The sequence below is a fragment of the Phyllobates terribilis genome, unplaced genomic scaffold (genome assembly GCF_046119375.1).
Source record: "Phyllobates terribilis strain yellow unplaced genomic scaffold, ASM4611937v1 Scaffold_2__4_contigs__length_985480577, whole genome shotgun sequence".
NCBI classification, from domain to species: Eukaryota; Metazoa; Chordata; class Amphibia; order Anura; family Dendrobatidae; genus Phyllobates; species Phyllobates terribilis.
In genome coordinates this window covers 881,316,445-881,340,727 of record NW_027362762.1, presented here as the reverse complement: position 1 = coordinate 881,340,727, position 24,283 = coordinate 881,316,445, and the positions used below count along the sequence as shown (strand labels likewise).

Here is a 24,283-nt window from a genome sequence, read left to right as displayed (position 1 = left end):
GGACGCCGTGTGCAATAAAGAATAAAGAGCTGAATGGGAGGACAAAGTGGCGATTGGACTGGTGATTGTCACAAGGAGATTTTTTTTTGTTATTTTAGGTTTAACATGCTCTGGGGACAAGGAAAATAAAATTGAATTGAATGTGCCTTATTATGTTACATTATGAGTAGGAATGAGATGTTTGGGTTCGTCGGGTTCAACCGAACTTTTGTCCAAAACTTTTGTACCAGAACTCTACCCAAACTTGAATCCGAACCCCAGAGAAGTCAATGGGGACCCAAACTTTGGTGCTGTAAAATGGCTAGGGGGCTGCCAAACGAAGAAGAGTACCCCCACAGAGTCAATCTCTCTCAATTCTCCCGACACTCCAAACAATAAGATGGACTTCCAGGAGAAGTCCGTGTTCGGAGTTCAGCACTGGTCAATAGGTTCACTCATCTCTTATTATGAGTAATGTTGAGCGAATTTGTTCAGCATTTCAAATTCGTGTTTGGGGTTCCGGCTTGTTCGTGCCAAAAAATCGGCTCCGCCCACGAACATCCATGATTTGCCACGCTGTCACGCAGATGTCTGTGTGACAGCGTGGCAAATCAGGGATGTTTGTGGGCGGAGCCAATTTTTTGGCGCAAACAAGCCGGAACCCCAAACACGAATTTGAAATGCTGAACAAATTCGCTCAACACTAATTATGAGGCATAATCCATTTAATTTTTCGTTGCCAAATTCAAGCGAATTACCAAATTTTAATTTAGGCAGATTGTCATTAGCAGCTGGTAACCTACACTCCTCCTTTTAGGGTATCCATTCATTTCGGCAGAGGTCACCACCAAAAGGAACACAGCTATAATAATATGATGCAGCACGTAATTCTTAAATAACAAAGGTTCTTAATAATACGGCCACGTCTTTACATCCCGAGGCATATCTTTACAAAAAACTGTGAACAAATAATGGTAAATACATTTTAATATCTGTAATATCTCTATTATAGTATTAGAAGCTGCAGTGAAGACCACACGGTGTGTGCCGCACTTCTCACTTGAATACTTTGGATGCAGATCCCCTTGATTATCACTTAGTAGTCTGGAATCGAAGCGTTGACATGACAAGGCTCCTTTATCACCTTGAATTGTTCTGTGCATGAATGGAATTGAAAAAGAGTTATTACAGTACATGGGTGTACATAATAACAGCGAGTGGCGGCATCTGCTGAAATATTGAGGCTTTAGGAACAAATAAGTGTACTGCAATCATTTTAATAGACTGGCAAATGCTGATGTTAGCTAAAGGATCATAGGAAGAAGAAACTTCAGGATTTCCCTAGAATGTAAATTTAAGGACTTGTCCATCTCTGGGATTATATATATATTTTTACCTATTGTACTTTTTTTTTACTTATGTGTTTGGGGCTAAAATCATTTTTGCAATTCAATGTTATAAAAAAAATGTAGCACCATTTGGCTTTTATAGTCTGAATGTTTCCCTGCACGTTGAATCTTAATGTGGTCTGAGAGGAGCTAACATAACAGACAAATGCACTTGAAACTCTCCCATTGGATTGAGGTTAATGACAGATTCTCAGTTAACTCATTCAGCAGCCGACAATGAAACCCAATTATAAAAAATTATTTTTAAACAAAAAAAAGGACGACCCTAAAGATGTACAAAAATTGCTGTATTTAGAGTATAAAACAAAAAACTTGTCTCTAAAAGTAAATAAAAAACCTAAGACTTCTATTTGTTTTATACTCTAAATATGACAATATACTCTAGTTTTTTCCTATAAACAATAGAATGTGGTGTGGAATTTGCTGTAGAAGAATCCTCAGGTCACCGTCCCCAGAATAGTCATAGATTGGTGGCGGTAGTCCTGATGAAGCAGTGGGTTGGTTCGGAATGAAGCCAAAATTAAAAACCAGGAGCAGGACAAGAACTGGGAAACAAATTAAAAGTTAAGACTGGTATTTAGTCAGGCAAATGGTCATGCTCCAAATCTGGAATCAGTAGTAAATGACAGCAGGATCAGGAGCCAGGAGAGAATTGTACCTTAATCAGTAGGTCACATGCTAAAACTAAAATCTCCTTTAAAAAGGCCACTAAAACCCAACATTATTTTTTTGGCACCAGTTGTCCATCTTAACTCAGTGTTGACTATGAAAGCATGAAAAAAGATGACCCCTCTGGAACAGCAATGGTGTTCAGCTACGAAGCAGGAGAGTGGGTAACATTTAGGAGAACACAGATGACCACATTGATCTCCAGAGCACAGACTTCTATCATGGACATTGGACCCAGGGCCAGTTCCAGGTCTTTGTGGGCCCCGGGCGAAGAGTCTCAGTGGGCCCCTTTAACACATACCACGATTCATGATGCACAGATACCGCAGAGAAATATATATATAGTACAAGGCTGAATATTTTACCTACTTCTTACATTACATGACCGATGTCTACACTGTGTGCAGAATTATTAGGCAAGTTGTATTTTAGAGGATTATTTTTATTATTGATCAACAACTATGTTCTCAATCAACCCAAAAGACTCATAAATATTCAAGCTTAATATTTTTGGAAGTTGGAGTGGTTTTTTTTTTAGATTTGGCTATATTAGGAGGATATCTGTTTGTGCAGGTAACTATTACTGTGCAGAATTATTAGGCAACTTAATAAAAAACAAATATAATCCCATCTCACTTGTTTATTTTCACCAGGTAAACCAATATCAGTGCATAAAATTTAGAAATAAACATTTCTGACATGCAAAAACAAAAAACAAAAAAATTAGTGATCAATATAGCCACCTTTCTTTATGATGACACTCAACAGTCTTCCATCCATAGATTCTGTCAGTTGCTTGATCTGTTTTCGATCAACATTGCGTGCAGCAGCCACCAAAGCCTCCCAGACACTGTTCCGAGAGGTGTACTGTTTTCCCTCCCTGTAGATCTCACATTTTATGATGGACCACAGGTTCTCTATGGGGTTCAGATCAGGTGATCAAGGGCGCCATGTCATTATTTTTTCTTCTTTTAGACCTTTACTGGCCAGCCACGCTGTGGAGTAGTTGGATGCATGTGATGGAGCATTGTCCTTCATGAAAATCATGTTTTTTTTTAATGATACCGACTTCTTCCTGTACCACTGCTTGAAGAAATTGTCTTCCAGAAACTGGCAGTAGGTCTGGTAGTTGAGCTTCACTCCATCCTCAACACGAAAAGGTCCCAGAAGTTCATCTTTGATGATACCAGCCCATACCAGTACCCCACCTCCACCTTGCTGGCGTCTGAGTCGAAGTGGAGCTCTCTGCCCTTTACTGATCCAGCCTCTAGCCCATCCATCTGGCCCATCAAGAGTCACGCTCATTTCATCAGTCCATAAAACCTTTGAAAAATCAGTCTTAAGATATTTCTTGACCCATTCTTGACATTTTATCTTTTGTTTCTTGTTCAAAGGTGGTCTTTTTCAGCCTTCCTTACCTTGGCCATGTCCCTGAGTATTGCACACCTTGTGCTTTTTGATACTCCAGTAACGTTGCAGCTCTGAAATATGGCAAAACTGGTGGCGAATGGCATCTTGACAGCTTCATGCTTGATTTTCCTCAATTCATGGGCAGTTATTTTGCGCCTTTTTTGGTCAACACGCTTCTTGCGACCCTGTTGGCTATTTGCCATGAAACGCATGATTGTTCGGTGATCACGCTTCAAAAGTTTGGAAATTTCAAGACTGCTGCATTCCTCTGCAAGACATCTCACAATTTTGGACTTTTCAGAGCCGTCAAATCTCTCTTCTGACCCATTTTGCCAAAGGAAAGGAAGTTGCCTAATAATTAAGCAAACCTTATATAGGGTGTTGATGTCATTAGTTAACACCCCTCCTCATTACAGAGATGCACATCACCAGATTTACTTAATTGGTAGTTGGCTCTCAAGCCTATGCAGCTTGGAGTAGGACAACATGTATAAAAAGTATCATGTGATCAAAATACTCATTTGCCTAATAATTCTGCATGCGGTGTATACTGCATACAGTATGGGCCACATATATTGCTCCATACATAAAAAAAAAAAACTTGCCTCTCCTCGTTCCCCGCTGCCGCTGCTCTGGTCTCCTCAGCATCTCCCCGTGCTCTGCACCGTGACTGCTCAGCACAGAGGGCACGCGGTAGTGGCATCATCACTGGAGCTGCGGTGAAACCGAGAGAGGTAAGTATTGCAAGTGCCGGGGCCCTAAGCAAGCGGGGGGCCACTCGTGAGCGCTGTCACCGGGCTCCCCTGATTCACGGGCCAATAGCATGCCGGTGTCCCCAAAGGCGAGTGGGCCCCGTGACTTGCTCAGGGCCCCGGCATTTGCCAGGTGGTGACGCGCCGGCCCTGATTGGACCCTTCCATACTCTGCCCAGGCTCAGCTCACTCAGTAGGTTAGCAGATGCTATTCATTTGGGAGAAATTGACCACTCCAAAACAAATCCTACAAGATATATAATAAAACTATAAATTTAATTAAACCATTCCTATGTAGTAAATATTTTAGGATAGCGATCATTTTCCTGAAAATAAATCTTTTTCCCCAAAATTAACCATCGTCTTAGGGGCATTTAATACTTTATAAAGACGATGTATACATAGTAGAAATTGTCAGTGTGGGATTTCATCTTTGAGACGTGACTGCTCTTATATACTGCGCTGCATCAGTAATATCGTTTTTTGGCATAAGCGGGATTCGATTCGAGCTTCATTTCTTTGATTGCTGTTTACTGTAAGAAGGAAGCACCTGTTGCACGGAGGCTTTGATGCTCTATCTCTGTAGTATTGGCTTTATTTGTGTTGCTTGCCTTGGCTAGCTTACACTTGCAAAATAGATGAGATGTTAAAAAGAGACATGAATTTTTAACACATTTTAAATTAAATCATTAGATTTCTTGAGCTAAATGCAATTTCATAAGGGTCTGAAGTAAGTGCTCTTGGCAGTGGTTGCGATGTCCCTGTAGGGGGCTGATTACTAACTAAGACTTGATTATTGGAGGAATGATTGCTTCATAGACTACTACTGGGAAATCAAAGTATGTGCCCGAAACAAAAGAGCTTGAAGGTGGGATGTCACCCAGATTGTATTAATTTGTTACATTCTCTTTTGTTTATTTTTGGCCTACAGAACCACCTTCAGCTCCAAGAAATGTCAATTTTAACTTGAATGAAACAGCCCTGTATCTGGAGTGGAGTCCACCGTTTGACACCGGTGGCAGGAAGGACCTCATCTACAATGTTATTTGCAAGAAATGCGGGTCAGACCCCAGCCAATGTGAACTTTGTGGTGGGGGAATTCGATTTGTACCTCGACATTCAGGATTGGTTAACTCCTCGGTCACCATCCTGGACTTTTTATCTCACGTCAACTATACTTTTGATATTGAGGCCATCAATGGAGTGTCGGAACTCAGCTTATCTCCCAGGCAATATACCTCCATCACCATCACGACTGATCAAGAAGGTAGGTTTGACTTTTTTGGGGGAAAAATGCCTTGAATTGAAAGTAAAATGTAGTGTAAGAATTATTTTTGACTATGGCAATTTATATTTATATTAAGACTACTGATATTTAAGACCTCAGACCTCTCAATATATATTATGCATAATTTATTAATGCCCTGTTTGATTGATCACTTATTTTCCTCCATTGCTGTCCTTCTGTTTTTGTAGTTAAAGGTATCTTCTCAAGTTTACTAGCTATCCCCTATCCATTTGATAACCTCCCAATTGCTGGGGGTCTGACAACTGGATCCCACCGATCCTGAGAACCGGGAATCGGATGAACCTTGTGTGAATGGCGTGATGATCGATCATTCGCACCCCGCTCCATTCATTCTTAATGAGACTTACGGAGATAGTTGAGCATTGCGCTCGGCTGGTCTTTGGAAGACTCAATGGAGGAATGCATTAGAAAGAACATTCACTAAAATGTTAATCTATGGCATAAAAATCTAAATCACAGAACATGTTGCCCCCATATAGTCTACCTTACTTTTTTTAAGTGGGAAAACTCTTTTATGTGCATCTCATGTATATCTAGATTTTCTTTCTTTCTTTCAAAACTAGGTATTTAATTAAAAATACAATGCAATCATATACAAAGGAGCTATTAAATAGAAATATATAGACTGTATTAAAGAAGTTGTCAACTACTTTTACATTGATGCCCTATCCATAGCATAGGGCATCAATGTATGATCGGCCGGGGTCCCGCACGCGGCACCCCCACCGATCAGCTGTTATCGGTGCCGGTGGATTTGCCGTACACCGCGGTGGCCACTACCACTTGACGGCGGAGCCCCGCAGGTGAGCACTTCCGGCTGGCACATAAATTTAAAGGGGTTGTCCACTACTTTTACATTGATGCCCTATCCAACGGATAGGGCATCAATGTAAAAGTAGTGGACAACCCCGCTAAATTTATGTCTAACCCTAGGGTTGTTAGAATTGATTTACAGAACAAATCCTCCAGTCTGTAAAAGACAGTAGAACTTATTTGCCAAGTGTAAATTTTTGTGGATGAAATGAGTCCTGTGGAAATAAAGCAAACAATTGTTCCCTAAAATGTCTTGACATATTTGGTGCCACTTTTATAGTGTAGATGGCGGTCAACAAACCCCTAGTCCCCCAAAGCACATACCCATGTCATCCATGGAAATATTTCTTGTTTTATCCACCTTTCATTTCTGAAGACCATAATAATAGGGCCATGTAAAAGTGCCGTTCTTTTGAAAAGGTCCAGGGGTCATATCTGAAATTGTGAAATAATTAATAATTACATATGATAATTTTACAGTATAAGATGAAGAGTCAAATAAATGAAACTTAGGAAATTATTATTGTAAATATAGGGTTGTTTTACACTTAGGACCTGATTTATCATTGAATTTTCACCAGTTATTTGGCGTGAATGCCTCTCAATTAGGAACTTTTTGCGGCAAATTCATCAAACTTTTTGAGCCATTTTAAAAGTTGTCTTTTGTTGTTTCGTTAGTTTTCTGATTTTTAGGTCAATAAGGCTTTTCCACATATTTTAGACTGGGTTCACATAGCGTTGGCCATTATGCTCAGTGGCTCCATCGGGGCTTCCAAGTTGAGATTTGGGTGTGTGAGTTAAAAAGTCACAATATATGTCAAATAAAGAAAAAAAAAAGAATATTTTTTTATTTTGTGCGAAATTCAGGAAACACGCTATTTTGAAGAATTTCACTCTAAAAACTGCAACAAAAACCAGAAGACAAGTTATTTAATGTGTGTGCATAGAATATCACTGTTATCACCAGCACAAATTCTTTGTATACTGGACAATGTGCTGGCGAGAACAAAGATTTTAATGCTGGTTTGAATGATCCAATCATCTGATAAACTAGTATTCTGCATGTTTGTCGTGGTTGCCGACATGTTGGTAAATAACCCCCTCCCACTCTGGGCTAGTCCCAAACATTAACCCTAACTGTTTCTATGATCAAACTACACATATTACCAAGGTTACTAACATACCTAACGCACATCATTAACGCTTAACACAATTTACATTACGTCACATAACATTTTATAACAATGACAATAAAACTTGTTTCTTCAGAGGGAAATGTGGGCAGCATGTCCATATCCTTACATGTACACAACTGGATAATGTACGAATGAGCACTCTAACAAATTTATGTTCTTATTTATTGTCATGAATAAATGGGTCTTTAGTCATATTTGTGTGTAGATATCTGCATACAGCGCTGACTATAAGTGCACAGTACTGCAGAGTGTGCGCGGTGATGGTGCACTGTTGGTTGCCACAAGTAATTAGCTAAACAATGGGCAGCAGTAATAATGCTAAGTCATTCCTTCCCAAATAGCTGCACTTGAGTAGGAGCCCTGTGAGCCGGAGCATTGCCAATTTGTACTAATGATAGGTCAATTATCCAGAAGGGACAGTGAAATTACTGTAAGGGAAACCTCAATTTAAGAACAAAAAAGAGAAAGGAGACAACTGAATCCTTTTACGGAAAATATCTTCTTAAAAAAAAAAAACATGAGTAGGCGATATATTTGAGATTTTTGATTATGATTTCACCAAAAGTTGACAACCTTATAGGTAATTTTTCACAATGTTTTTTCTACTCCATCTGATGTAGAGCAGAAACCCTGATTCCAGTGAGGTATCACTTACTGGGCTGCTTGCTGTAGTTTTGTTAAAATCACTGTTTTATCGGCTGCTGATCTACCTGTTCTCTGAAAGCTGAGCACTGTATAACTCCCTCCACACCACTGATTGGCAGCTTTCTGTGTGTCCTGTGCATAGGCAGAGAGCTGCCAATCAGTGCTGGGAGTAGGGTTATTCAGAGCTTATGAATATGGAGGACTACATGGCCACAGGTTTACTAGTCCTTTAGAGATAATTTCCTGATAATAAAATAGTATTTTTATTTCAAAACAGCAAGCAGCCCAGTAAGTGACACATCACTGGAATCAGGGTCTCTGTCTCTACATTATGTTGCTCTGAAATTAGGTGACAAAAACTTGGTGACAGATTTACTTTAGAATATAATGTTGGTGCCCAATACTTTACTATTTTATTCACATGTCTTGGTATCATACATACATAGGATTGCTTTATCCGTTTCTGCAATTGCAGTACCTAGACCTCCTGTATTATTTAATATTCAATGTGCGCCAGCTGTGAATGTATGGTCTTTTCCAGTGTTCTCTATTGGAATAAATCTTAATTGCATCATATAAGAAGCGATCACATCTGAGAATATGTTGACTGCGCTTCTAATAACTGTTCAAAGAAAACGTGATAGACACCTATACAATACAGAATGGTGTAATTGTGATGAGTATAGATGCTGCAGTACCTCCTCACATAGCGCCTTGCAAAAGTATTAAATAACCTACAAAAATCTATAGATTTATCTGGATGAAAATTCACATTTCTAAAAAAAATTTCGAGGATTTAATTCTTTTGCAAATTTTCAATTTTTTTTTCAAATTTTCAAAATTTTCAAATTGACATTTTGAAAGTCTGCTTTACGTTCTAGGCCTCCAATTCATCATTGCTTTTGTGCTTGTTTTTTTGTATAGTTTTTTGTCTTTTTTCATTTGCGTTGAATTTATTATTCTTTTTGTGCCTATTTTGAAGTCGATTTAGATGTGCTCGCCTGGTTTTTTTTTAGCTATTTTTTTGGGTAGAGTCTAGAAATTAGTTTTCACTTGATTCATAAATTGCAACTTTTTAAAAAAGTTGCAAAATTTCACAAAACTCCACTCCGGCCACCGAACATTGGACATTGAGCGGTGACTGAAACTGTTCCAACCACATCTCTATGACTGAAAGCCCGAGGCTGCCGAGAGGAAGAAATTTCACCTCCTCCCGGTAGCCGGACTTTTAGTGCGAGTTCATCTTTAATACGGCCGGACAGACCCTCCCAGAAGACGGATACCAGAGCGTTGTAATCCCAGGCCAGCTCCGAGGCAAGGGTACGGAACCGTATGGCATATTGGCCCACGGTGAGACTTCCCTGACGGAGGCATAGCAGTGATGATGCGGATGAGGTCTTCCGTCCGGGTTCGTCGAAGACTTTCCGGAAAGCCGTGAGAAAAGCAGGCAAGTTGGACACCAGGGGGTCTCCTCTCTCCCATAGAGGATTTAGCCAGGCCAGGGCCTCCCCGGTGAGATGGGACATGATGAATGCAATTTTGGCTCGGTCGGAGTTAAACTGGTGGGACAATAGTTCAGAGTGCAGGGTGCACTGATTTATGAAGCCCCGAGCCTGGGCGGAGTCGCCTCCGAAGCGAGGAGGTGCAGAAAGCCGGGGTCCGGGGTAGGATACCATGGTATTAGTGGGCAGCGGAGCTGCCGGATTGCGAGACATGGCACTGGCGGAGGTTGCTGGTGGAGCAGTCAGAGTGTCCAGGCGAGTATTGACATTCCGCAGGTGACCCAGGATGGACTCCTGTTGGGACCTTTGACGGGACATTTCATGACACAGGTCCGAGAGCGAGGGAGCTTGGGTGCCACCGGGTTCCATGGCCCGAGCAAACTGTAACGGGTCTGGGAGGCGGAACCTCTGAGCTACTATACAAGGGGGCGGTCCTTGTAAGGGAGCGGGTGGCGACCAGGGAAGACGGGCAGGAAGTCACAGCAGGTGACCGGGACAGTCTCTGAGTGAACGGGCTGGAGGTCACGGCAAGTGACCGGGGCAGTCTCTGGATGAACGGGCAGATGGTCACGGCAAGTGACCGGGGCAGTCTCTGAATGAACGGGCAGATGGTCACGGCAAGTGACCGGGGCAGTCTCTGGATGAACGGGCAGTCTCTGGGTAAAGGGTTGGTACGACCTGTGGCGGCTGATGATAGACGTGAGCTCCCAGGTGAGCAGGCGAGAGTCTCTGGATGAACGGGTGGTCACAGCATGTGACGGCGGAGCCTCCAGGAAGACCAACAGACAGGCGGCAGATGAGCGCTCCCAGGTGAGCGGGCAGAAGTCTCTGGACAGGCGGGTGGTCACAGCACGTGACGGCAGAGCCTCCAGGTAGGCTAGCAGACAGGCAGCAGATGAGCGCTCCCAGGTGAGCGGGCAGGAGTCACTGGACAGGCAGGTGGTCACAGCACGTGACGGCGGAGCCTCCAGGTAGGCTAGCAGGCAGGTAGCAGATGTGTGCTCCCAGGTGAGCAGGCAAGCTGGTCCATAGACAGACTGACAGGAGTTGGAAGGCAGACCGTCGGACCTCAGGCAAGCAGGCAGGTGGCTGAAGTGCGCTCCCAGGTGAGCGGACAGGCTGGTCCTTAGACAGACTGACAGGAGTAGTAAGGCAGACCGTCAGACCTCAGACTAGCAGGCAGGTAGCAGATAATCAGGCAGGAATAAGACAGCAAGCTGGCAGGAATCTGGCAGGTATCTGGCAGGTAACTGGCAACGGGACCTGAGGGCTGAAGCAGAGTAGTGAACAGTGCAACAACATTGCTCGGGCACCTCCATTTTGGAGGAGGTGCCTTATATATGGTGAAGTCCTCCGGCCATTGGCCGGGGACTCCTTAGGACGGCGCGCGCGGCCCCTTTAAGAGGGAGGGAGAGCGCGCGCGCCCTAAGCACAGTGGCCGGGAAGGAGCGCGCGCTGCCAGCAGAGCGGGAGGAGGACGCCGGGCACGGAGCAGAGAGGTGAGGGGAACAGCGTCCCTGCCTAGCAGAGGGCAGGGACGCCGGCGCTACAACATTCATTCATCTGGAATCTGAGACCACTGATTGGCTGCAGGACCAGGTGACTAATTGACTGGGCAGCAGAACTGAAATAGTGGGCACCAGTCAAAGCATCAATCTGCATGCAAACACAACTTTAAGCATAACTGGTCATCCAACTGGATGCCAAGTTGCAGGGAGAAAACAAAAAGTTTCAAACTCTCAGTAGCTCTCTGGTCACAAGAAGGGCCAGGAGCCATAAGCAGTCAGGGCCATACACAGCAAGTGCTCCAAAACTGACCTCCCGTTCCCCAACTGACACCACATCCAGAATTCACTGCAAAACCATATGTCATCCAAAAAAGCACTGACCACCTAGATCCCCCTGTATGACACACCTGCCCAAAACCGAGTAGTGATAATGAGAATTCAGCCTCTGCTTTTCCTGCAGCCAAACACCCAAATCCACCTGCACACATATGTCCAAAATGGCATCCACCCACAGATCAATATCATGGCTGCAGGTAGACACTCCCATTCCGATGACGGCGTATCCAAATAACAGAGCGGTGCTCCACTAACATAGTAGGCTCGCTGCAAATAAAAGAAGACATAGGTTATTCATATGTACTATAGTAAGTTCTAGGTAAGTGGGGACCGCTCCTCCTCATTAAGCCCAGCAGAGAAATCCGCCGGCAGTAATAAGAGAGATCAATGAATGGAAAAGGTCTGAGTAGTCAGGGTGCCTGCCCATGTACGCATTTACTTGATGGAAATAGTGTTCACAACTAGACAGGTATATTCTAAAGACTACTACAATCACTTGTCTTGTTCTAAACACCACTTAAATCGAGTAAATCCAAAAATGTGCAGGCGTCCTCACTACTCAGATCTTTTCCCCTTATTGAACTCCCAGGCTTTACCGGTAACCAATTTATCGCTCCACCAGCACACAATTAGCTCTTAAATGTGTCTGGAAACCACTGTCTCTTATGTTCCTTATAAAATGACATGTTTTGTCTTGTGCTCTATAGATATTATAAAAGACTATATCTGGTAGTTTAAAACACGACATTATGTGAATTATGTTCCAACATGACATGGAACTATATTGTATATTGTAAACTGACTGTTTCAGGCAAATATCAAAGTCTTCTTTTTCTTAACGGCCTTCGGCACAATCTCGAGCCATGGACACTTGATGGATAAATGATCTGTAGGAAGATTGATCTTGTGCAAGCCTAGATAGGTCCACCAGGATCTTCTCCGCTGTTATCTTTATAGTATCAAGCCATTGAATAGCTGGTCTTCTTCTAAGCCTTGTTCCTCAATTGGAGGACCTTGTCCAATTACTTCATTGTTGATTTTCCCATAGCTATTCTCCTATTGGCTACTAGTGTAAGAGTGAGCTGTGTGGACATTGCTGCTTTATCAGCCTCCAGCCACCAGAGGTCCCTGTTGCCTCTAAAAGAAAGGAACTTTTTGGTGACCTTATTGGTGTGAGTCAGCAAAAAGAGGAGCTAGAGAAAAGAGGAGAGAGATGGTGGAGCTGCACTCCAAGAGCTTGGTGTGTGCAACATGCAGAGATCGTGATAGAGCTTTGCCTGAAGGAGAAGCTTTTCCTGTGACTCTGGCCAGAGAGAAGGAGCTACCTTGAAGGGACAACAGTTATTGGATGCAGAGCTGGATTCCTTTCCCGGGCCTCTGAGAGACATGAAGGACCCTCTGCTAGCCTTACAGACTGAAACTGCGCTCCTGTGACAAGTGCAGGACCCTCTCCTCAGACTCCAGCTTCATCAGAGAGCAGTTACCGGCCAGTAAGATCTGAGGTCAGATATCACCACAGGATTCTGTTGGTACATGCAAATAGCAGGAATATTTTGGTGCCAAGCACCAGTTCTCAAAGACATTGGTTGTAGGCAGGTCTTGGTGAATCTTAGTTAGAGACTCCCCCCTGTGGTGAGATGGTGTATAGTTAGTATAACTGTATTGTAAACATAGAGATTGGTTAAATTTGTTAACTCTTGCGCTTACACCACTGTATGGGCCGCCTTGTGCACCCATCCGTTTACATCATTCCTCTGGGTAACACTCGGATACTGCATTAGGCGGAACCACTGGGTAGGCAAATTATAGTTCTGTTGTTAGTACATCCTGGGCCTGCCGGTTGTGTAGCTCAAGGGCCCTAGCTATATTGAGCTAGGGGTGTGTGAGATTTTTTGTTCCTTATTTGCATTGCCGGGGCAACCCAGTTCCAGTCTTTAGTAAAAAGGTGTTATCCCAACAAATTGACTCTAGTATCCTTTGTCCTCGGTCCGCTATGCTCTGTGAGAGACCCCCTCGGTACTCGTTCTACACCAGTGTCATCGCCACATCTTGAATGATCATTTCCAGGTCGCCGTCCATCTCAAATGTGTTTTGGTCTTACCTGGCAGTAGCCAATATCTTTGTCTTCTTTGTGTTGACTAGCAGTCCCATGTGCAAGCTTTCCATCTTCACACTTTAATAAGTCCTTCATTCCATCTACACTTGTTGCTATCAATATTGTATCGTCTGCGTATTTAAGATTGTTGATAATTCGTCCAGCATATTGATTCATTCTTCTTTTTCAAGTCCAGCTTTCCTGAAAAAAGCTTTTGCATATAAATAGAAGAGAAATTGTGACAGGATACTGCCCTGTCTGACGCCTTGCTCTACTTTGAACCATGCAGTGTCGTCATGTTCCATTCAGACTGTTGACCTCTTGGTCAATGTAAAGGTTCCTAATGAAGCTTATCAGATGGTTCAGCACACCCTTCATGGTTTTCCAAAGTTTCTGATGATAAACACAGTCGAAGCCTTTAATTTAGTAGTTGAAGTAAAATTAGATCTCCTTGTTGTATTCTTTGGCCTTTATCATTTTGCATCTAATGTTAGCAATCACATACAGTATCTTGTTCCTCTGCCTTTTCTGAATCTTGCATGTTCCTCTGGCAGGTCTTTGTGAAAATAAGACTGTAACCTTCTTTACAGATTCTTCAGTAGCGTTTTTCTGGCATAATGTATGAGTGCAATAGTCTGTTAGATTCCAGAGTCAGTACCTTCTCCTTTCTTCGGAATAGGAATAAACACTGATTTTGTTCAGTCCTTTGGCCATTTACCAATTGTCTATATCTGTTGACACCGGCATGTGATGACATCAACCACACTTCAGAGCACTTTATTAGCTCTATTGGAATATTGTCACATCCAGGCGCTTTGTTCTTTGACAGAAGCTTTTTTGCAGCATCGACTTCATCTTTCAGGATGCTCTCTAACATTTCCAGTCTCGGTTTCTTCCTGTACTGCTGAGTGCTTCTTTCATAGTTGCTTAGTGTACTCTTTCCATCTTTCCTTCATCTGTTCTAGCTCAGTTAGTTTGTTCCCGTTGGTGTCTTGCAACAGGCCCACTCTTGGTTCTAACTTTTGTGGTATCTCTTTGATCTTTTGGTATGCCTTCCTGGTCTTGTCCTTCAGTTGTTCACTTTCTATCTCTGTACATATATTTTGGTAATAAAGTTCTTTATCTGCTCAAATGGCTTTCTTTAGTCTTTTACTGCTGTTGTCTGCATCCTGCTTGTTATCTTTTGATGTTGCTATTCGGCTTTCTTCGATGCCTCTTGTTTATTGTCTTAGTGAATTATTTCACTCCATAAACGTAATTCCTCTTCTAATTTGTTACCATAGTACCGCTCCTAATAGATGTGGATTAAATCTTTCCTTGTGTTCAGACCTTATTTATTTATTATATAAAAATCCTGTCTCTTTGGCCAATTTCCAAGAATTGGTGGAAAATCCCTTTATTGTGAAGTTATAATTTTATATATTAATTTTTATTAATTTAAATTTCCGCTTTCTGTGGGTTTACGAGTCCAGTGGTTGACAGCGATCTATGGAAACACAGTCATACAGAGAATGCTGTCACTCATTGATTAGACCTCCCACAGTACATGGGATCATTATTAGGCTATGTTCACATGGCAGTATTTTGGTCAATATTTCACATCAGTATTTGTAAGCCAAAGTCAGGAGTGGGTCAAAAATGCAGATGTGAAATACTGCAGTGTGAACATTGACTTAATCTAAACACATGCTTAAAGAAGCTGTGCACTACTTAAACAACTCTTTGTCATATCCCGCGCTAAGCCCTGATAAAATATAAAAACCTATACTCACCTAATGTTCCTGCGCCGTTCTCCTCGGTGTTGACACTCGCTCTCCCTGGGGCTTTTTGTGGTTGTTGTGACACGTGAATCAGGCGCCCAATCAGCGTCACTGTCCCCGCCTTCAGACAAATTGAAGATGAAGAGCAAGTCCGAGATCAGCTGCAGCCTGGACTTCCTCTTCATGTTCAATTTGAAAGAAGGCAGCTGGTGCTGATTGCTTGTCTGGCTCACGTGTCACAACAACCACACGGGGGGGTCTGGGACCACAAGTGCCGACACCGGTGGAATGGTGCTGGGACGGGAGGGGAATATAAGCTGTTTTATTTATCGGGGCCAAACATTTACATTAAGAAGTGTCACAGAGTGCATCTTCTTACAGTCACCGCTGTACTTACGAGAGCTTCAATCAGCAAGATATCTTGAGTAAACAGTATTTACTTCATACTAGTTAAACATGAGATACAATTCAGTGTCACACAGTCCGTGTGCTGCTTACATAACACATTCAGGAAAAAAAGAAAAAAACACAGGAAGTAAGATCAACCAACAATTGAGAGCTTTCCTCCCACCATACAGTAAGCATATAACTTTACACACTATTGCCATCTGCTGTCTGGTTAGTATAAAGTCCTCCTTTCACTTATAATAAGTCCTGATCTGTTGCATATGCCAACACCCTTTCTCAACAGTAAGGACTTATTCAATCAAACCCAACTTTTTTATTAGTCTCTGGTGTTTATCAGCATTCAACGCTTTCGTGAAGATGTCTGCTGTCATTTCTTCAGTAGGACAATACTCTAACTTCAAGACTCCTTGTTCCTGATGATCTCTCAAGAAATGATATTTCACATCAATATGCTTGGTTCTTGGATTGACTCTTTCCATCTGAGCAAGAACAAGACATCCTTGATTCTCTTTCAGTTTTGTTGGTTCCAACTGTGGTTGTCCTAATTCTGTCAACAATTGTCTTAACCACAGTACTTCTTGACTCGCATGTGCTGCTGCAACATATTCTGCTTCTGTTGAAGACAGTGTCACAATTGACTGTTTCTTACTTGTCCAACTTATTGGTCCACCTGAGAGAAAAAAAATATGTCCACTGGTAGATCTTCTGTCAGTGTGATCTCCAGCCCAATCTGCATCAACATATCCTGTTAAAATGCAATTATCACTTGTGGGTAATTTCAGCTTAACATTGCTAGTTCCTTTCAAATAACGCATTACTCTCTTCACGGCATTCCAATCAGCTTTATTTGGTTTTGATAGCTTTCTACTCAGGATTCCTACTGCTGCTGCGATGTCTGGTCTTGTAACGGTCGCTAGATACAGTAGTTTTCCTATTGCTGTTCTGTATTCTTCATTATTTGGTAGCATATTTTTTTCACTGTTCATCTCTTTGAGATAATTAGTTTCCATTGGAGACGTTACTGTTTTTGCATCCTTTAATCAAAATTTTTCTGTTATGTCTTGAATCATGTGATTTTGATTCAGTAGGAAATTTCCATCTTCTTCTCTTGCTACCTGTTTCCTAGGTACTGTTTCACATTTCCCAAGTCTTTGATTTCGAAATGTTGCTTCAGGATTTTTAGAATGTTTTCTTTATCCCTTTGTTTAAAACAAATCAAAATGTCGTCTACATATATGAGTACATAAATCCATCTATTAATCAACCTTTTTGTGTACAAGCATGGATCAGCTTTGCTTCTTTGAAATTTTTCATTTGTAAGTACTTCCGTGATTTTGTCATTCTACGCTTTAGCTGCTTGCTTTAAACCATATATGCTTTTCTGTAGTTTGCAAACTTTGTTTGGCTTTCTTTCATCTTTGAATCCTGGAGGTTGTTCCATGTAAATGTCTTCTGTTAAATCTCCATTCAAAAAAGCTGTCTTTACATCCAGATGTCTCAGTTCCATCTGTTTCATTGCTGCAACTGTAAGTAAAGTTCTTATTGTAGTGTGTTTGACAACTGGAGCAAATGTCTCATCATAGTCTTCTTCATATTTTTGAGAATACCCTTTAGCTACAAGTCTTGCTCGGTATCTTTCAGCTGTGCCATCGGTTTGGTATTTTACTTTAAAAATCCATTTACATCCTATGGCTTTTCTTCCTTCTGGTAAATCTGTTAGTTTCCATGTATTTGAATCATGCATGGATTTAATTTCTGTTTCTGTTGCTTCTGTCCATTTATTAGCTTCTCCTTCAGGAAGTTTAGATATGTCTTCCCAAGAGGTAGGCTCATAGATTTTTCTTATGCTTGTCTTGTATGAGAGACGTTTTGGTGGTTTTCCTTTGTTCTCTCTCATTGAACGTCTTGGTTCTGTGTCTGTTTGTAGTTGTAATTCTTCACTTTCAGTATTTTGATCTTCATTGATTTCTACTTCTTTCTCATCAGATATTTCTTCAGTTATGTCACTATTGTTTTTCTCATTTTTTGTTTCAACTGAAATCATAATTTCTTCATTTAAATCTTCAATGAATGTCACACTGTTACTCACCGTAACTCTGTCTGTTTTGGGATCTAGGATTCTATATCCTTTACAATTTTCACTATACCCAACGAATATTCCTTCCATGGATCTGTTTTGAAGTTTGGAACGTTTTCTGTTGGAATGAATATAAAAACTTTACATCGAAAAACTTTTAAATGATTGACACTTGGTTTCATACCTTGCCACAGTTCATATGGAGTTTTCGTCAGTTTTCTGGAAAAAAGTCGGTTCTGTAAATATGTAGCTGTCATTGCTGCCTCACCCCAATATTTCTCTGGTAGTTTGGAATCCGTCAGCATACATCTTATCATTTCTATTAGAGTTCTGTTTTTCCTTTCTGCTATTCCATTTTGTTCAGGTGTGTATGGAACAGTTTTCTGGTGTTCTATTCCATTTTGTCTTAAGTATTCTTCTATTCTGTAACCTGTAAATTCACCTCCATTATCACTTCTGATGACAATTGGCTTCCTTTGAAATTTTGTTACATAGTCTACAAGTTACATAGTCTACAAGTTTATCTTGTTACATAGTCTACAAGTTTATCAAAAACTTCACTTTTGTTTTTAATTAAGTATGTGACTGTGTATCTTGAGTAGTCGTCTATAAAAGTCAACATGTATCTATTGCCTCCTGATGTAGTCACTTTCATGGGTCCACATACGTCAGTATGCACCAAATCAAGTGGTCTTTCGCTTTTCATCTCAATTCCTTTTGGGATAGATATCCTTGTGGCTTTGGATTTTATACAACATTCACATCTTATGGTAATTGAGCAATCTGATATCTTTAAATCTTTTGTCAATTCTTTTCTCTGTAGTTCCCTTATACTGTCAGGGTGTCTATGTCCTATACGTCTATTCCACATGTGAATACAGTTTTTGTGATCATGTGTACATACCTTCATCTGTTCCTTTGGTGTGTCAAAATGATATAATTGTTCATCTGCCTTGACTTTGGTTATCACCTTGTTTCCTGCAATAATTGCACACTCATTGTCTTTGAATTTTACTGTAAGTCCTTTTGCTGTTAAACGTTTCACAGATAATAATCCGCCTTCCAATTTTGGAACATACAACACATCCTGTACAAGTATCTTTGAATCTTGTCCGAACTTGTTTGAACAATTTAGCATACCTTGTCTGATACCTTCTGCTGTTATTTTGCTTCCATCTGCAAGATAAATGGCTTTTTTCTTATCTAAATCAAGATCAGTAAAGAAATTCTTGTCACTTGTCATACGTCTCGTTGCTCCTGAATCAATAAACCAACCAAGTGATGATTTCTTGTCTGTTACTTAAAATGTGCCATTCCAATTATTCTCACATGAATTGGAAATTGTGTTTTTTACTTTCTGTGTATGCTTTTTATGTTGTAATTTTTGTTGTTCTGCTTTCCATATGGTACAGTCTTTCTTTAAATGACCTTTTTTCTTACATCTGAAGCATTCTCTTGTCTCTTTATTATAGTTTTTTTTAAATTCTGTAGCTTTAAGAGCGTTTTCACTGTCCTTTTCAGTAGAAGAATCATTTCTTTGTTCTTTTCTTCTCTGATATTCATCTATTAGTCTTCTTTTCACAAAATCTAATGTAATGTCAGTTTCTGGTCTCATCTCAAGGGCATTTATCAAGGCTGTATACGAGTCTGGTAAACTGCACAATAATATAGCTGCTACATGACTTTCTTTAATGTCTTCACCAATAGATCTTAGCTGTGATATCACTTCCATCATTGAGAATATGTGCTTCTGCATGTCGTTATTTGCACTCAATCTCATGCTGTAAAGCTTTCTTAATAAAAATAACTTTTGATTCAAGCTAAATCTTTCATACAGTTTTCTTAATTCTTCCCACATTCCTTTAGCTGTTTCTTCATTTCTTATATGTATTAATTGAGCATCATCCACTAATAAGCTAATGGAGGCTCTCGCTTGTCTATTCTTCTTGTCCCTGGTTTAATTATCTTGTTCTGGTCTTTCTGTAACAATTACTTCCCTTAAATCATCCTTAGATAACAACATCTCTACTTTGAATTTCCATAACTGATAATTTTCACTATTCAGTTTAGCTACTGTGCATTTCAGTTCTGTGTTACTCATCATCTTTATATAGTCTTACTTGTTTAGAGAGTTGTACTGAAGATATTTTCCTGTTTTTTTCTTCTTGATAGTTCCGGTATGTCATGCTTGTGTTGAATTCTTTGTAATTATATCCAGCTCCTGGGATCATGAATTCGTCTGTCACTCTGTATCTGGATTTATTTCCTTCTGTTTACAGAGCTTATCTGTGTGCTCTGTTATCTGGGCTTTAGTGTCTGGGTTCCGGCCTGGGCCCATAACCTGTCACAGAGTGCATCTTCTTACAGTCACCACTGTACTTACGAGAGCTTCAATCAGCAAGATATCTTGAGTAAACAGTATTTACTTCATACTGGTTAAACATGAGATACAATTCAGTGTCACACAGTCTGTGTGCTGCTTACATAACACATTCAGGAAAAAAAGAAAAAAACACAGGAAGTAAGAACAACCAACAATTGAGCGCTTTCCTCCCACCATACAGCAAGCATATAACTTTACACACTATCGCCATCTGCTGTCTAGTTAGTATAAAGTCCTCCTTTCACTTATAATAAGTCCTGATCTGTTGCATATGCCAACAAGAAGCAGTTATCTTAGTAGTGGACAACTCCTTTAAAGGAATTGTCCAAGTCTGAATAATTTTTATGTTTTATTAAATGCATGTATTTGGAGCTAAAACCATTTTTACCATTTTGTTTCATTAAACATTTTGCAATGTTTGGCTTTAACAGGCTTTTGTTCCCCTGCATATTCAACTTTGTTGTGGTCTGTGGTCATAAATCAGATCAGAGGAGCTAAAAGAAAAACAGATAAAAGAGGTAGAAACTCTCACATTGAACAGATAGAATAAGCTCACTGATGGATTCTCAGTTAATCCATTCTGCATCCAGCAGTAACAGTGCAGCACAGAGGCAACCCAACTACAAAAATAATTTTAGCTAAAATTAATATCCCTTGGCCCTCCACAGGTCCCATGTATGCAGTACATCACTACTTTCCAGGCTACTAGATCTATTTGCTCTATATTGTGAATGTATGGATATAAAAATACATAATGTATGTCCTGTATCTGTCACAAAGGTATAGCTTGAAACTCCTGGGCCCCAATCCAAAATCTAACAAAGCCCCCTACTATCACACATCATTTATAGCAGTGGTCTCCCCCTCATTTCCCACAGAGAGGTATTATGGCTCACTTTAGGCTCCAGGGCCAGACGCACTTGCCGCATCCTATATAGTCGTTCCACTTGTTTGTCGCATGTATTGTACTATGTTACATTAAATCATGGTTATGATAAAAGGGTCACAAGCAGAAGATCTATATTTTCCACCCCAAGTTGTCTGGGAAGCCAGATAAGCCAAAGTTCACACTGTAAATACCAATTCATACCCACATGTTTCTTTCTGCCCGCCTCAGGGAATAAACTCATTTTTCTTGTTGTTGTAAATGAAGGTTAGTCTGTGCATCGGGGCAGCCTGGCGAGGAACATTGGAAGCGCAATAACATGAAGGCAGTCACACCGGTAATCATTTCTTTGCTGTTTTTGGCATTCGTTGCCAGCTCCAAGCTCAGTTTGCAATACCCTCCAGCAATTTCACAGCCGACTTTCAGAATGTTATATGGTTTTAACCATTGCAGACCCTGAGCCGTTAGACATCAGACCAGCTGGCTCTGCCAATGGAGTATCTCGGATGGCCGGCTTTTCTGTTATTAGATAACCAGTAAATGAGATACATGTCGAGCACACATGAAACTCCTATTAATATATCTCCAGTTGGAAAATTGCTTCCTAAAAATAATTTTTTAAATTAAAACTTGAAATTGAACTGTTTTTTTCCTGCTTTCATTCCCAAGGGTATTGTTATATTTCTTGCAAATAGATATATATTTTTTTGCAGAAATTACACTGAATATAGTAATAATTTTGTGTCTTCATAGGAAACCTATTATCAAGCTAGGCCTCCCCTTAGATTAACACATCTGTATGATGCTCTGTGAACGTTGAGTTAGAGCCCTATTCCCCTCAATAGGAATGTGAATCATGGCCTAACTTTCCATTTCAGAATGGATGAAGGATATCTTTATCTCTTTTTAGATCAATATTCAGGATTCAGAATTCTGCAGTCACATTGAGTGACTGCAGAGTTTTATCAGAAAACTTGACAACCCCTTAAAAAAAAACAACTTATATACACCGCGTTCCAAATTATTATGCAAATTGGATTTAAGTATCATAAAAATTAAATTTTTTGTTTTTCAAATAAACTAATGGATGGTATTGTATCTCAGGGCTCTTTGGATTACTGAAATCAATCTCAAACACCTGTGATAATTAGTTTGCCAGATGAGCCCAATTACAGAAGAACTATTTAAGAACATTCCACATTAGTAAGCATGCCATAGGTTTCAAGCAATATGGTAAAGAAAAATGATCTCTCTGATGCCGAAAAGCATCAAATAGTGGAATGCCTTGGACAAGGTAGGAAAACATTAGATATTTCACGAAAACGTAAGCGTGATCATCGTACTGTGAAGAGATTTGTGGCTGATATAGAGCACTGTAACATACCTGACAGCGTGCTTGCATAGTGCACCACCTCCCACCATGCAAGACCGCAATCTTACCTGTCAGTCCAGCCTGCAAACCTTGCTCCTGTTCATGCTGTGTGTGTGTCTCTTGTCTGATTGCTTAGGGCGGCGGTCCGGTTACTTCCTGATTCTTATAGCTGCTGTGGACGCACTCCTAATGCGTCCCCAGCTTATTGCTGTGAGTCACTGGATATTTAAACCCCCTCCACCCAGAAGGAGGGGCCTGAGCAACACCTTCACTCAGTTTGTCTTTGCAACTGAATTGCCAGGTCCTGTTCTGTATCTTGTATGTTTCTGCCACCCTGGGGGCTGCATACCCAGGCCTGTTATCTCTGACTTCTAGTCTGTTTCCACCAATCTGGGGGCTGTATACCCAGGCCTTTTATCTCTGACTTCTAGTCTGTTTCCGCCACTCTGGGGGCTGTATACCCAGGCTCGTTCTTGTATCTCGTTGCAGTAACAGTTCCTGTCTGAACTGTATCCTAGCCTGTTGCCTGTTTGTCTCTATGTCCGTACCTTCCCTTTTCCTGCAGTATCTGAACCTGCACCTAACTCAAACTCGTTGTCTCTGTACTTCTGTTTGTAAGTTTTGTGTCCACTCGCTACTTCATAGTGAGTACCTTGTGTGTATTTGGTTCTGCTTGTCCCTTTTCCCTTCCTCCGTATCTACCTTCTGCGTTCTAGCCATCTTCCTGTATTTTCCAGTCTGTTCCATGTGAACAGAGTCCTGTCCTCTCTGCCTGCACCTTCAGCCCTGTTCGGCTCTGCTTGCTCACCGCGCCAGCGGTTTCCCTCTGCTCTGACTTGCCCACTGCTCCGGCGGCTTCTCTCTGCTCTGCCTTGCCCACCGCTCTGGCAGTTCCGCTCTGCTCTGCCTTGTCCACCGCACCTGCGGTTTCGCTCTGCTCTGCCTTGTCCACCGCACTTGCGGTTTCTCTCTGCTCTGCCTTGTCCATGGCACTTGTGGTTTCGCTCTGCTCTGCCTTGTCCACCGCACTTACGGTTTCGCTCTGCTCTGCCTTGTCCACCGCTCCGGCTGTTCCTCTCTGCTCTGCCTTGACCACCGCGCCGGCGGTTCCTCTCTGCTTTGCCTTGTCCACCGCTCCGGCGGTTCCGCTCTGCTCTGCCTTGCCCACCACACCTGCGGTTTTCGCTCTGCTCTGCTTGCTCACCGCACCGGCGGTTCCTCTCTGCTCTGCCTTGTTCTCCGCTCCGGCGGTTTCGCTTTACTCTGCTTGTCTACCGCATCTGCGGCTCTGTTCCTGTCTGCCAGTCTGTACTGGACCCTATCCAGCCTGCTCTCCAACCTACTAGTACCTTTGTGTCTGCACTCCAGCCGTGCTTGCCAGTATCTCCCTGTCTGCACTCCAGCCGTGCTTGCCAGTACCCACCTGTCTGCATACCAGCCATGCTTGCCAGTGCCCACCTGTCTGCATACCAGCCGTGCTTGCCAGTACCCACCTGTCTGCATACCAGCCGTGCTTGCCAGTACCCACCTGTCTGCATACCAGCCGTGCTTACCAGTATCCACCTGTCTGCATACCAGCCGTGCCTGCCAATACCCACCTGCCTGTATGCCAGTCTAACCTGCCTGTTCCTGCATTCCCCAGTGTGGGTCAACAGCTGTGACCGGGGTCTGACCTGGAGTAGCACCTGGTCCCTCTGCTCGGTTCCTCCTTGGTTCACGGAGTCGACTGAGCCGCCATGCGACCTTGGTCGGATCAGGTTGATACTTAGTTACG

At 41.8% G+C, this 24,283-nt stretch overlaps 1 protein-coding gene across 2 annotated transcripts in view; it reads left to right on the top strand.

Annotated features, from left to right (window-relative positions):
* The window catches only part of EPHA6 (EPH receptor A6), a 1,434,803-nt gene that overhangs the window by 714,514 nt on the left and 696,006 nt on the right, over positions 1 to 24,283 (top strand). For both annotated transcript variants that reach the window (XM_073668175.1, XM_073668176.1), the window contains exon 5: positions 5,151 to 5,486. In XM_073668175.1, the coding sequence (XP_073524276.1) occupies positions 5,151 to 5,486 (336 nt within the window). The remainder of the gene's footprint in view (positions 1 to 5,150; positions 5,487 to 24,283) is intronic.